The following is a 14606-nucleotide window of genomic DNA, read 5'->3' as shown; positions in this document are numbered from 1 at the left end:
GGTCAGTTATTTTCTGTGAATTAATAGTTAAGCGCTCTCTCCCTCCCTTCCTTTTCATCACTACCACTTTGATAAAATTTTAAGACCAGTTGGTGGCTAAACCCCTGAAGTAGTGCCCATTGTAATTTTCTTGAAGGACTGCTGAAATCTATAGCTAAAATTTTAGAAGAAACAATTTGCCAAATTCTCATTTTAATTAGTGAGTTTTTCGTTTTCGTTTTGTTGTGACTCAAAATAATTTACCCTAAAAAAAGCAGCTCAAACATGAATGATACATGCAGTCCAAAATGGGTCTTTAGGCCGAATGTTGGTGAGACATTTTTTTTACCTACATAGTTTTTCTTTATCTTGTCTTGGTATTGAATCATAGTAAAAAAAAAAAAAAAAAATGAAGGATTTTATGAATTAGTAAAGAAACAATGAATCAGTAATGGAACTAGGTTTTTAGTTGAAAGAAAATTTGATTTTCTTGAGCCCTATAATTTTCAGTCATGGCCAAAGCCACATTTTGTATTCAGATTATTGGGTTAGAGCATCTCCGATGGTTATGTCATTACAAGAAACCATGGGTCCAGCAATTAGTAACAAATATTAAAAAATGCTGTTAAAAAATTATTTTTAATAGCACCCCCAATCCTCTCTCTCTAGTTCGACTCAGACTCTCTCGTCGCTCCTCACTCTCTCTCTCGTCGCTCCTCACTTTCTCTCTTTACCCCCCTCTTTCTCTCTCTAGCTCGACTCAGACTGGTCTCTCCTCGCTCTTCAATGGAGAGCTTGATCTACCAAAATTATACTACGAACACAGTCCCCGTTGGAGTTTGATTTGGGAGCCAAATCCACATCTGATTCGCCAAAACAGGCCAACAATCATCGACGTTATCTCCATTTTTGTCCACTGCAAGTATATTTCACAGCTCCTTTTTTGTTTGAATTCATTATTTCATTATTAATTGGGGATTCATGTTGTTTCTCACTTTCTCTCTTTACTCCTGTTCCTCAACCTTCTCTCTCTACTCTCGCTCCTCACTTCTTCACTCATCACTATTTCTCCTAAATCAGACTGCGAACCCTAGGTTTTTCACTCTTCATCATAATTTGTTTTTATTGGATTTCATACTCAATTAGGCATTGATGTTTGTAGATACAATAGTGCATTAGCACAATCTTCTACTTTTCAACAGTATTTGAACCATATGAATGGAAAACTTGCCAGGCCTAACCACATACTAGATATGGATTTCAGCAGTTAAAAAATGTTTCAGTGTTTCAATTAATATATATGATGCACAATACTTAATTCTATATAGAAAATCCAATCAATTGCAACCTGTGGTTTTCCATTACATCTCATAGCTGTCAACTGGTTGCAAAGAATAATGAACTTTTGGCATATGCCACCATATTAGAGACAATTAGACTTCTTTCTGGAGCACTTGGAATGCATGAAGAACTGTTTTCCGTTTCAACTACATAAAGAGTGTCCATGTAGTCCATGTTTATAACTTCACCATTAGTATTTATGAAGTGTGGAAATTTATTCTTATAGAATGTAATATGAATTACATAAAGAGTGTCTGCTCTTGATCCTAACCTCGCAGCACAATGTAACCAACACTGGATGATGACCTTTCCTTACTTGCTACTAAAAGGATTCATTGAATGCATGTGCTCATGAGGGAACCATTTATTAACCCTGCTATACATATTGCCATCATTAAAAGCTTTATCAACCATATCCATTACATTGACTTTTTTGTTATGAAAATTGCTTGAATTTTGTCTTGTGCATGATCTGTCTATATAAGAGTTGGATTTTACTTGCTTTATTAGTTATGTTGTTAATTCTGCAACATTGTACATAATTTGGAATCAAAGATAGAGATAATTAAAATAATAATAGAACATTGAAATAGATGAATTATCAATATCACATTAGCATGTACTCTATAACCTACTTGCCTTTGTAGTTTCTTCAATCGCATTGCTTATAGTTGCCACTTTAAGGACACAAATATGGATAGGAGTTGGATTCATACGTCAAGGTACATTTTTTAGAATATTCTTCCTTCCATTTTATATGGTTTATAAGCTTATAACACATGTTTAACGAGTTAACTTTTCTTATTTTTATTCCGTGTTCGGTAATATTAGAGTGAGCGAAGACTACGTAGAAGGAGTTGGAAACTTTTTGGATTTTGCATTTTCTAATGCAGCTAAAGAGGGGATGATCTTATGTCCATGCACTAAGTGTAGTAATTGCTTTTGGAAGAATCGTCAAGAAGTATTAAATTATGTTATTGTAGATGGATTTCTTAATAATTACACATGTTGGGTGTTCCATGGGGAGAGAATCCCTTCAAGAGATCTTAATAACGTAATAGAGCATGAGGACTTAGACCTACAAGATGACTTACAAGGGATGTTGCATGATGCATTTGGAGTTAGAAGTCCTAACGATGAGTGGATGATCCGATGTATGACCATGAGCACATCCCACAACAAGTGGCCTATTATTCTGATCCCATACAATGTGTCCTAGAAGATCTGCATGAAGCAACCAAATTTCATCATGTCACTACTCATTCCAGGACCTCGATGGCCAGGAATTGATATTGATGTGTATTTATAACCTTTGATAGAAGAGTTCACGGAATTATGGGAGGTTGGTGTGGACACATTTGATACAGTAAGTAATGCCATGTTTAAAATGAAAGCAGCAGTGCTTTTGACTATTAGTGATTTTCCAGCATCTACAGACTTGTCTGGGTGGGGTACTAAGGGCAAATTGGCATGTCCACCTTGTAACAAAGGACACAAGTTATTTATGGTTGGAAAATTGTCATAAATATTGTTATTTGGGTGATCATCACTTCCTTGATTCTAATCATAGGTTTCGGAGACAATCCTTCTATGGTACTCAAGAATGGAGAGATCCTCCTAATTTGAATTGTGGGATTGATGTGTTAGAACAATTACAAGGTCAAAACATGACATATGGTAAGCCAAATCGTGATAAGGATGGGGAAAGGGGGTGAAAGAAAAAATATCATATATAATTGGAAAAAGAGGAGCATCTTTTTTGAGTTGGAGTATTGGAAGTCTAATTTGATTCACCACAATTTGGATGTAATGCACATAGAAAAGAATGTATGTGAAAGTTTGGTTGGAACACTTCTGAATATAGAAGGAAAAACTAAAGATCATCTCAAGGCTCGTCTTAACTTACAAAATATTGGCATAAGACCATCTCTCCACCCAATTCAGCAAGGAGGGAACAAGACATATTTGCCTCCTGCATGTTTCTTTTTGTCTGGAGAAGAGAAATGGATGTTTTGTACCGTTTTGAAGCATGTTAAAGTCCCAGATGGATGTGCATTAAATATTTCACGATGTGTGTATCTCAACGATTATAAAATATCGGGACTCAAGAGTCACGATTGTCATATTTTGATGCAACAATTACTTCCCTTGGCTATACGAAAGGTTTACCTAGGAATGCGGCTGCAAGTTTGATTGAATAATGTCGGCTATTCAGGGAGTTGTATTTAAAAGTTGCACATCCTAAGGATTTCGAGGAGTTAGAAGCTCGATTTGCACTAGTACTTTGTCACTTGGAGATGATTTTTCCACCCTCCTTTTTGACATAATGGTGCATTTGACTGTTCATGTAGCAAGGGAGGCAAGACTTAGTGGACCTGTACACTATCGAAATATGTATCCCATTGAGAGGTATTTATTAATTATTTGAGGTAATTAATTTTCATATAATGTTCTTTGAATTGTAATCAAACATATTTAAGATTAATTCAATTGTATACTTATAGGTACTTATGTAGACTTAAGGGTTATGTACGTAATAGAAGTCATCCAGAGGGATCAATTGTTGAAGGATACCTAGCTGAGGAATGCCTAACATTTTGCTCTAGGGTACTTGCATGTTGTTGAGACAAGGCTAAGTCGCCCAATAAGGAATTTTGAAGGTAATGATGTTGACTCAGGTAGATTTAAAGGGTCGTCCTCTTGGAAAGACTAGCATGGTTGTGTTGAAACAGATGAATTAACACAAGCACATCGATATGTATTGTTCAACTGTGAAGCAATTGCCCCATTTCAGATGTAAGTTGATTCTTTAATGCTATAAAAATGTCATAGCAATGTCATTACATAGTATGACTTACAAGCCTTATGTAAAATCCAGAAAACATAAAGATGAAATTATGGCAAACAGTCATAGAGCACGACCAAGGGAAGTACAACGCATGCATAATGCAACATTTCTGAATGGTTTAAGAATCATGTAAGAATTTGACATTGTTGACCTTAATTGTCATATTAGTTTAATTATATAATTTAACAGGTAGGTGTTGAATAATATCAAGCTTTTCGAGTTCAAGAGATAGGAACCCTATTGACGGAGATGTCGCTTATTACGGCGTTCTGAATGATATAATTCAAATAACATATTCTACATATTTGAAGGTTGTATTATTTAGGTGCAATTGGGTTGATGTTTAAAACCATGGTAGGGGAGTTAAGAAAGATCCATATGGTTTTGTATTGGTGAATCTTTCTCGACAATGTCATACCGAATCTTAACCATTTGATGAACCTTTTGTGCTGGCATCTCAAACTGAACAAGTGTTCCATACACAAGATCTAGTGGAGCCTGATTGATATGTGGTTACTAAGTTTAAACCACGAGATTATTTTGAAGAAGAAGGTGAAGAGGTGGTTGAAGATTCAGACAAATATTGGCAAAGTGAGCCAAATCACAGTCAGTACTTAGAGGATTATGAACCTGAAAGGGATGATGATATTAGGTGGGATAGGTTGGATCTGGTTAGGACCACAATTAATACATCAATGGTATTAAATCGGAGGCCTAGAGTGGAACAAGGAGATGACAACATGTCTTCTGAAGATGATGAAGATATATAATTGTAATTAAAAAGCACCAAGATGTTACTTCAATCTTCAATTCAGTGCTTTGGAACTACTTCTCCTCATTGACATGTCTATTTTCTCTTTCTACACTTCTCCATTTTAAAACCCTCTCTCTCTCTCCCCAATATATATATATATATATATATATATATATAGTGTTCTGGGTTATTCCTTTTTCTGTTTTTTAAGTAACAATTGCATACACTCTCTCTCACACATAACTGTGAGTGCACCTGAGACATTTTGGCTCTCACTTGTTCACTCCATTACTGTTGAGGTATAATATATGTTTCTCATTTATTCTCTTTGCAAATAAATGAATAGCTCCATTGTCTATGTATATAGATTTGCATGTATATGTATATGTCTATATCTATATCTCTGTCTTTATTTCTTTTATATAATAAGTGTATGTGGATTTTGATTACTAAAAGAAGTAAGATAACAATACAAGGAAAAAACATTCTAAATAACAATTTATGTGTTTTAAAATTTTTATATTTTAATTTATTTTGGCATTTGGAAGTTTAATTATAGTGTTAAGACAACTTATAAATGATGTAACATTTTCCTCATTAAGGCTTTAATTCTATTTACTTTTGTTCATAAAATGGTAAGATGTCTACTTAAGCCGCAATGCTTACATGCTTTTGTTTGGTTGGCAGGAAAGTTTTTCCTTCTTTTTTCTCAAATATTGTTGAACTTATCTGAATATAGCTTTTATTACAATGTTTAATCCTCTTTGTTATATTCAAAAAATTTAAACATGTCATTCTTATAAAATACTCCATCGAGATTTGAAACCTAAGAATTTGCTTATAGATATTGACATCAAGGTTCAAAAATTTCTTTTTCTTTTATTGATTTTAGCAAGAAAAGTTGTAACATTTTCAGGAAATATGTGGAGTACTACAAAAGGCAAATGTACAAAGGGCAACACATGAGACACTACACTAGCAACCTCATATGGTCCAACCAAGTTCTAGTGGACAGTTAAGGCCATCTCAAAATTGTATTACTGCTGAAACTGAAGGTATATAAATGAGGCACTTTCAAGTTTCAATGTATATATAAATGTGTGTATATATATATACACATTATACACACACAAGATACTAGCTAGAGTTTTTATTATTAGTATTATTATTATTATTTATTTATCGAATAGTATTGTCCTTTTCTTTGTGCTTGAAATTCTGAAGGTAAAAAATTAGTTTTCAAACTAGGAAATTAGTTTTCATGGGGAGAGTAATCGTATTCTGTTTGTCTCTGATGTTCTGTGTAGAGTGATGCTCTATTTCATTTAGTTACATTGAAACTGCTAAGGCCATTATTGATCCTCGCCATGTAGCAATACATGTACCAAGAGTTTAAATTGTAATGTATTATTTACTTTTGTTTAATGTGATGCCTAATACCTTATATGCGGCATTTCTTAGAGATGATCTTCTTTTAATGGAGTTTAAATTAGTGCTTTAAAGTTGAAGCAAATGTAAAGACAGATGCCAATTGAATGACATGTCATCACTTGTGTTGTGCACACTTGTTATATGTTCCATTTGATAATTGATTTATGTCTAACAATCGTGTCTTTTATGACTAATTTGGTCAGGATTTTGTTGTTCATCCTGTTTTTACTAATTTTCGTGGTCATTATATCTTAAAAATTGCACCTCTAATGCATCAGTACTTAGTTGCACTTGTTTTATAATTATCTCATTTTTTGCTGTAAAAATTTTCAGAAAATATGAGGCATAATAAGAAAGCCAAATGTATTAAGGGTGTCATGACTAGTGGGGCACAACAGTCACTTCACCAGCAACGGATTCATCAGGTTGGCTCCATGCAAACACTGTGAGATATATTTTTGTAAATTGTTATATTTCGGTAACAAAACAAGTTCTAGTCGAGTTGTGAATTCAGTTACCATATCAAACTCGACATCGACTGCGGAATTGGAAGTTTGTTCAGAAGAGGAAAGTACTTTTGATCATTGAAAAGGCAAGAACAACACATTAGGACTTCGTTTCCTACTTAAGACACAAATACTTATATGGTATATTTTCAGAGTTCCAAAAATACAGAGAATCCAAGTTCAAGTGGATTCTGTCAAGTGGGAACCGGTACTTGAATTTGGGAACCGGTTCTAGAAGCTAAGATTCGAGAACAACTCTCTGTCCTTTGGGAACCGGTACCAAGATTGGGAACCAATTCCAGATGTCCTGATTGCAAAAGGTTTACAGCTTCCTTGTTCTGTTTGATTCCTTTTTGATCCAACTTTCCTTTCTAATCCTATGCATGAAATTTTCATTATTTTCAAAAGGAATAGGACTTTACAAACCTCTATATAAACCATGTCATATACATTGGTTTATTTACAGATTTTGATCTACGAATTCATTATTCTTAAAAGCCTTAGGAAGATTATTTTTGCAGAAAATCAGAGTTGAATTTTTTGACATCTTTCTAGAACACATACACATAAACACACAGAGTTTGTGAGTTTAGAGTTGTGGTATTCAAATCCTGATCGTGATCATACAGTTGCATCTACATCGATCAGATGAAAGCAGATCTACTTCTACATCGAATTAAGACGATTAAAGAATAGAAATAAAAGCAATCACACTTTGAAAGGGTTGGAGTATTCAAGGAGTGTTGTCTAATCTACCTGCTACTCTTCTACAAATATCAAGCATAAGCCTGAGGTCAAGTTGCTGTTGGACGGGGAGTTACAAAGCCAAAGAATTGTCAGCAGTTGGTGTTTAGTAGAACGATAGGGTGTGAGCCAGAGTCAAAATTCGGTATACTTTGTTTCAAGTATAATGGATTGGTTTACTTTAGACTGCACAGTTCATGAGGTTTTTCCTATAACAGTTGACGTATTTTATCAACTGGGGTTTCTTCGCTAAAAATCATGGTGTCATCTCTAACTTTATACTTTATTTTATTTTATCTATATATGATTAATTGTTTAATTGGTGCCCTGACATAAGGGGCAGATCTGAGGAAGATTGTACGTTTGTTGCTTTTAATGAATTGGGGCAGCCCATTGAGGAAAAAGGCAAAATTTGGTTAATTTCTGGGTACTACAGAATAGAGCAGCGAGCTACTACCCTTACATTTTACAGATTGGAGGAATTTACCTGATCTGTTTAAAGAGGAGGTCTGTAAAATAGTCTTGGTATGAAGCATTATGTCAATCTGTTTATCAATACTAGTGGACGCACAAACACAGTTTATACTTTGTAGGTCCAACTAAGTTTGCTTTATGTGTTTTGAATTTGTGGCAGGAAAAGTTTTTTACTCCAGAGTATGCTAAATCATGGGTACTGAAATCGATTGGTAGGAAATGGAGTAATTTTAAATCTAATTTGAAGAGAAAGCATTACAAGAAATATGCGACAGATATAGAGCGACAGATAGATCGTGATGATCAAGTTCTGCCAGAGCAGTGGTATTACCTAATTCAATTTTGGAACTCAGACAAAGGACAGGTGTAAAGCACACATTCCCTTTTTGATTTCTCTTATCTTTCTCTAAAAAATGTTTTAACATGTTTTTCTTATTTTTAGGAGCGTAGCAATACTAATACCATCAGTCGTTCTAAGCAAAAATATAATTACACAGAAGGGTCAAAAAGCTTTGCCGAATACGCGAGGAAGAGGTAAGCTATTTTGTGCATTATGCTTATGTGATAATATTTTGGTAGTCTAATTTCCAAATAATTATTCTGAACTTGAATGTTAATTATTTATTTGAGGATAGCGTAAGAAGAGGCCTAATGGAGAGGAACCAACTCGGGCAGAGATGTATATACTAGCGCGCACGTTGAAGAATGGACAACCAATGGATGAAGCATCTGCAAAAATTATTGTAAGATATGTTCGTGGAATTTGGACTTTGTAGTGGACTATTTTTTCATAATAATACATATAAGATTAAATTGTTGCTTACGTTATATTGTGGTTATATAATGCAAACATTTGCCCTTTTGTATGTAGAAAAAGCTTAAAGAATATGCAACTCAGCAACCAAAAACTTCACAACATGGTGCTGCTAGAGATGACATCTTTTCCCAAGTTGTTGGGGAAGATAGACGTGGCCTGGTTCGCACATATGGCTTGGGTCCCTCTTCGTCAGATCTGTGGGGGGGCTGTGGTAAGACTATTTTAAGCCTACCAAAAAAATTAAGCCAAAATAACATTACTATTCATTATATTCATACAAAAAATTTTAGGCATTGATTTTTAATTTTTTTGGAAAATAATATTGGTTGAAATTGATTATCTATTCCACTATTAGGTCTTTGAACGAGAGCAATTTGATTTTTTATTTTTTTGGAAAATAATATTGCACTTTGGGTGATTGAAAAACGAAGAGAGCCACCATTTGGTGTGATTTTTGAGATGCAATGTGTTCAAAATCATAGATATGGTAACAGAAAAATCAAAATGTAAAGTTATTTGGAAACAAAAAAGTCAAAATGTAAAGTTAGAATTTTGAATTTGAAAACAGAACCGGTGTCTAATTTGATGAAAATAATATAAACTTTAATTGATTGAGATGCCATATTGAAAAATCAAAATCGTACAATCTGAAAATAGAAAAAAAAAGTGGAGAGAGAAGAGAGAATGGGATTGACATTGCTACTGAGGGAAAGAATTGCGTCCCTCCATTCTTCCAAAAAAAAAAAAAATGTAAGAGAAAAAATAACCCAAAATTGAGCCATATTTCAAGGAATGATTGGAAAAAAAAAGATTTTTTATTTAAAATATGTTAAAAGAAGTAAAGATCAAATGTATATAATAGATTATATATATATAACTAAAAAATTTGGGGTGGGGGGGCACTTGTACTTTTTACCTATACAATACTAATTTTTTTTTTTTTTTTTTTTAACCTATGCAAAAAACAAAAAAAATTCCATAATTTTAGGGGGGCCATGGCCCCCTCCAGCCCCCCCTCCCTAGCTCCGTCCCCGTGTGTAAAATACACAATAATTTTATACATTGGTGACGTGTCAGTATATCTTAAAAGATTTCTAAAGATAAAAAAAAAAAATTTACACATCATATGTGGCAGTGTATATTTTACACAAAAGAGTATTTTAACATACTGATAGAGATACTTTTACTATTTGAGTTAGTGGATCTTCCGAACCTCATGCAGTGGCAAAATACAATCCCTAATTTTCTGCAGGCAACTTTCTGAATTTTTTGAAACTTCCCATATTTTGATTTTGGAAGCTTTTCTGATTTATGTAATTTTCTGATTTTTAGTAACTTTCCTTTATTGCAATTAAACCAATTAGGACTAGAATTGTTAGGAGACTCTGTATAAAGGTGGCCAAGGGTGCTGGAGAGGTGGTGATTAATTTTATTTAATACATTAGCAGCAACGATTGTTTGATAATTTGTTTTACTCCTTGTTCAAGCATTCTTCGACAATTGTTTGTCCTCTTGGTAAATGTGTCGCAAGAAATTAAAATTTGGTATTGGTATCCCATGTTGATTAATGTGATATTTGTATAATATATATATATATATATGTGGAACTATGGATATATGTAATAAATAACAGTTGGATAAGAATTTACTTCAGAGTGTCATCCATTTCATTAGCAAACTTATCGGGATTGACAGTCTAAAAATTTAATTTGTTGGTTATCAGTGTATATATATCACTCGAGAGTGTGGAAAGAAAAACTACCATATATAAGTGATAGATATGCGAGACATTGGCTCGACCAAAGTAAACAATCTATCTATAATTCTAAATACTATCCTTTTAGGGTGATCACGATTTGATCTTGACATGAAGTGACACGTAAGTCATTTGTTGCCGCGGGAATCCAAATACTTCACAATAAATACTATACAAGACATAGTCATGTTGCGGGGATAGCTCAGTTGGGAGAGCGTCAGACTGAAGATCTGAAGGTCGCGTGTTCGATCCACGCTCACCGCATCCTTAATTGTTTTTATTTTTTGTGGGCTCCATTTTTCACTTATTAACGTATTTGGTAATTGCAAAGTTCCTGTAGATTTTCTAGGCAAATAAAATTCAGTTATTTAAATAAATTGCACATATATCATGAAACTCACACACTCGTTTTGCTCCTTTGGAAACTTAAAATATCACCATCCATTTTGGAAGGTAGAGAAGTACCATTAAGCCACAAGTCTCTTGATTTACGCTTTACTGCAATAATTAACAAGTGAAAATGAGTCTAGAAAAAGATGGGAGATAATAATAACAAGTGAATATAATTTTAGAATAAGAAATGTTATATTTGGTTTTTTTTTTTTTTTTGGGGGGGGGGGGGGGGGGTGGGGGGGCAAAAAATTGTGGCTATTGGAAGAAAAATTTAATGTATTTTTATGAAATCACAACAAAATTTAACAAAGAAAAGATTCAATAAAATTATTTACCAAGGATCATTCTATTCAGCTTGTCTGCAGGTATTTTTTTTTTAGGTGAGTAATTGAGACAACCCTCACTTGGATAATAATTTTAGGGTCTTTTATTTGAATAGTGATACTCGCACGAAAGGCTTTAACCGATTTCCTTAGCCTCAAACCGGACTCCTACCCAAACCTCATTGACAAACCAAGGATACAATAGTCATTTGTCTACATAATAATTATATAGTTACTCCATTTGACCTGTTTTGCTACTTAGAGCTGTAGAGGACCTAGGGAGGTCATTCAAGTGTCCATACCGAATTCAAAACTTCATTCAAACATCATATGCCCTGTTAAGGACATAAAACTAAGACATACAAAAGTTGGTTGGCCTACAAGGCCTTGGATACAAAAGTTACATGCCACAACTCAAAAATATATATACAAGTGTCATTATGTGAACATGGAACTTAACACACTATAGACATGGCATCAAAAAACACGTTGCAACCTATATACAATCAAGTCCACCAAGAAAGTAGCAACTAGCATGATCAAAACACATCCCAAGCTCCGCATATGCAACCTCAAGGTTGAGATTAAGGAATCTTTCCCTCCGCTTGCTTTTCACCTGCAATTCGTCACCCATTAAAATTTCTCAGTAGAGAGTGGCTAAATAACATTTCCTATAGTCTCGTTACTCTCGTAAGTCATGCTCACTAAGCATATAGTGGAACAAGAAGAATGGATCATAATGTTCAAGATCAAACAAATTTCAAAGAGTAACATAACAGTGGCATGCTTGTACTATAACATAATTCAAACAAAAAACCATTAGGAACACCATCCAAATCATATGCTAATGCACACCTATGCATCATGAAGTACCCCACATGGACTCTCACACACAACACAAACCTTGTAATCCAAAATTTTAACTCAAACACACGGATTGGTTCACAACTAAATATGGGGTACCTCCCCATATCCCTACCCTCGCTTCACGAGTTAGTAGCCCATCAATAACGACACCCACTTGGCCAAGTTTTGAGATTTTCAACCCTAGAGCCACACCCTTCCTATGTCATCAACAACCAATCCCATTTCGGAAACACATTTCACAAACTTAGGAAAATCGAATCCATAAACTTTTGCAAAATCAATACTCAGACAAGTCCTACAACTACAACCCCACATTATGCAATTCAAGGTGAGATGAATGAACTTGACTTCACAAGCTATAGCAATGGTAAATGTGACAATCATTACATCATTTCAACATTTTAAGACTACTAACATAAATTTTCAACATATAAGTACAATTTCTAACAATTAAATACAATTTCCAACAATTAAATATAATCTGCAGCAATTAAACGGAATTTCCAGCAATTAAGCATAATCTTTAGCAATTAAAATTAATTTTCAACAACTGAACTTAATTTTCAGCATATAATATTATTTTCCAGCAACTAATAAATAATGTCCAGCATGGATTTATAATTTTCAGCTCTTAAACATCAACATGCATACATTTATATGTCTACATTATAATTTACAGCATAAGATTATAGTACTATACAATTCACTTGAAATTAACTTATTAATCATGTTAGAATTCAAGTAGGAAAGCTAATACACCAATTATATCACAATTAATATGACTTATAAACATGATAATAAACCCACCATTTGTATACTATATATTTATCTACATTAGCATGCCAAGAGAGGGAAAAACATACAATCACTTACAAAACCAAGGAAACCTTATTAGACACCCTGCCTCAAATTGACGGCTAGCCCTAATTTCCCAAAAGATGAAAGTGCACCAAATGAAATTCCAAGACCATAGGATGAAAGCTATTGAGAAGATCTTCAATTCTTTCAATCATAGCTTCCATCAATTCCCAATCTAGTCAATGGGGCGAGTGTGGGTGTATAGCCAGCTGCTATAGTGTGGAGAAAATGGGTATCCGTTTGTCCAACTGTCTTATATATGCACATGACCAGAAAGTAAGTGGGGGGCTTGGCCCCAATTTCCACTACCACCCATTAAAATGTCAATCATGCCCCATTCTACACACTTAAGCATATACACACAATATAAACTACAAGAAATAAAATTAACTGTCTAAGTAAGTATAAAATAAAGTAAGCGGTGTTGTAAAAATTCCCAAACACAAAACATCCAAACTAGGGCCTACACGGGAACCTCCCAAGCCCACAACCCGAAATGAACAAGATGACTCTAAATACATTTCTAAGAATTCGTGACTCAAAAAAATATCTCTAAAGAATTCCAGAACCCTCGTGGCACATATACCCACACATAGAAACACATAATACATAAAATAAAATAAATGGAATAAAATGGAAAAAATGAACTCGGGGATCACAACGTCCCTAACTTATAGGGATTTCGTCCCCGAAATCAAGTTGTACCTAAAGTCGTGAACAAATACAGATACTTGAAATGAACCTCCTGCTCCCGTTCCCAAGTGGCCTCCTCTATTCCATGGTGCCTCCACAAAACCTTAACTAACAGAATACTCTTGTTGCGCAACACCTACTCCCTAGAGTCGAAAATTTGTATTGGCCTCTCCTCGTAGGTAACATCCTTATCCACCTCAATATCCAACCAACTCAAGACATGGGATGGATCCAGCTCATACTTCTATAATATAGAAACATGGAATACATTATGAACCTCATCCGACTATGGTGGCAAAGCCAATCGATAAGCCACATCTCTAACGCACTCCAATATCTTAAAGGGCCTAATGAATCTAGGAAACAACTTGCCGGCCCGCCCAAACGCATCAATCCCTTATGTCAGGAGACCTTGAGAACATGTCGTCTCCCACCTCAAAGAATAAAGGTGATATTCTCATATCGGTATAACTCTTCTGTCTCCTCTAAGCTATAATCAATCACTGTCAGATCAACTTAATCTTTTATGTGGTCTCGTCAACAATGTCGGGTCCCAAGGCAACTGTTTCTCATACCTTGGTCCAACAAACTGGAGACCTAGATGGTCTGCTATACAACGCCTCAAATGGTGCCATATATTTGATGGTCTGATAGCTGTTGTTGTAGGAAAACTTGACTAATGACAAATGATCTTCCCAACTGCAAGCACATGATATGTGATAAAGTATGCTTAACTTGACTATATGTTACTTGTTTTAGTTATGAAGCTGTGATTATGGGATAAAGCATGTTATATGTGATTACTTGCCTTGTGTCTAAGCA

At 34.5% G+C, this 14606-nt stretch overlaps 1 protein-coding gene, 1 long non-coding RNA gene and 1 other non-coding gene across 10 annotated transcripts; 2 read left to right on the top strand and 1 right to left on the bottom strand.

The window, feature by feature from the left end:
- The first annotated feature begins 617 nt into the window (after positions 1 to 617).
- On the top strand, positions 618 to 9254 carry LOC132311119 (uncharacterized). 8 transcript variants are annotated; one of them, XR_009482853.1, is made up of 8 exons: positions 618 to 901; positions 1968 to 5977; positions 6687 to 6778; positions 7947 to 8110; positions 8238 to 8441; positions 8520 to 8611; positions 8713 to 8820; positions 8949 to 9254. XR_009482853.1 is itself a non-coding variant. In XM_059808854.1 (6 exons), exons 2-6 carry the CDS (start codon positions 5911 to 5913, stop codon positions 8765 to 8767), a joined length of 510 nt encoding a protein of 169 aa, XP_059664837.1. In that variant the 5' UTR covers positions 635 to 901; positions 5839 to 5910; the 3' UTR covers positions 8768 to 8820. The 8 variants fall into 8 exon arrangements, 3 of the variants coding, with proteins under 3 accessions (XP_059664837.1, XP_059664838.1, XP_059664836.1); XR_009482852.1 differs by having other exon boundaries at positions 622 to 901; positions 1968 to 2042; positions 2152 to 5977; positions 6687 to 8110; XR_009482851.1 differs by having other exon boundaries at positions 622 to 901; positions 1968 to 3729; positions 3825 to 5977; positions 6687 to 8110.
- Positions 9255 to 10841: 1587 nt separating this feature from the next.
- Positions 10842 to 10914, top strand: TRNAF-GAA (transfer RNA phenylalanine (anticodon GAA)). The gene has a single exon. It is a non-coding gene; the product is annotated as a tRNA-Phe (tRNA).
- A 751-nt stretch (positions 10915 to 11665) lies between these two features.
- LOC132314803 (uncharacterized) lies at positions 11666 to 13391 on the bottom strand. The gene is made up of 2 exons (XR_009483505.1): positions 13107 to 13391; positions 11666 to 11982 (listed from the first exon to the last, which is right to left on the bottom strand). It is a non-coding gene; the product is annotated as an uncharacterized LOC132314803 (long non-coding RNA).
- Between the last annotated feature and the right edge of the window lie 1215 nt (positions 13392 to 14606).

This window comes from Cornus florida, unplaced genomic scaffold, assembly GCF_030987335.1.
Source record: "Cornus florida cultivar Cherokee Brave unplaced genomic scaffold, ASM3098733v1 CherokeeBrave_3.0.0_Hap2_Chr06, whole genome shotgun sequence".
In the NCBI taxonomy this organism is placed as follows: Eukaryota; Viridiplantae; Streptophyta; class Magnoliopsida; order Cornales; family Cornaceae; genus Cornus; species Cornus florida.
The sequence above is the reverse complement of the archived record's forward strand: the minus strand, read 5'-3'. Positions and strand labels throughout refer to the sequence as shown.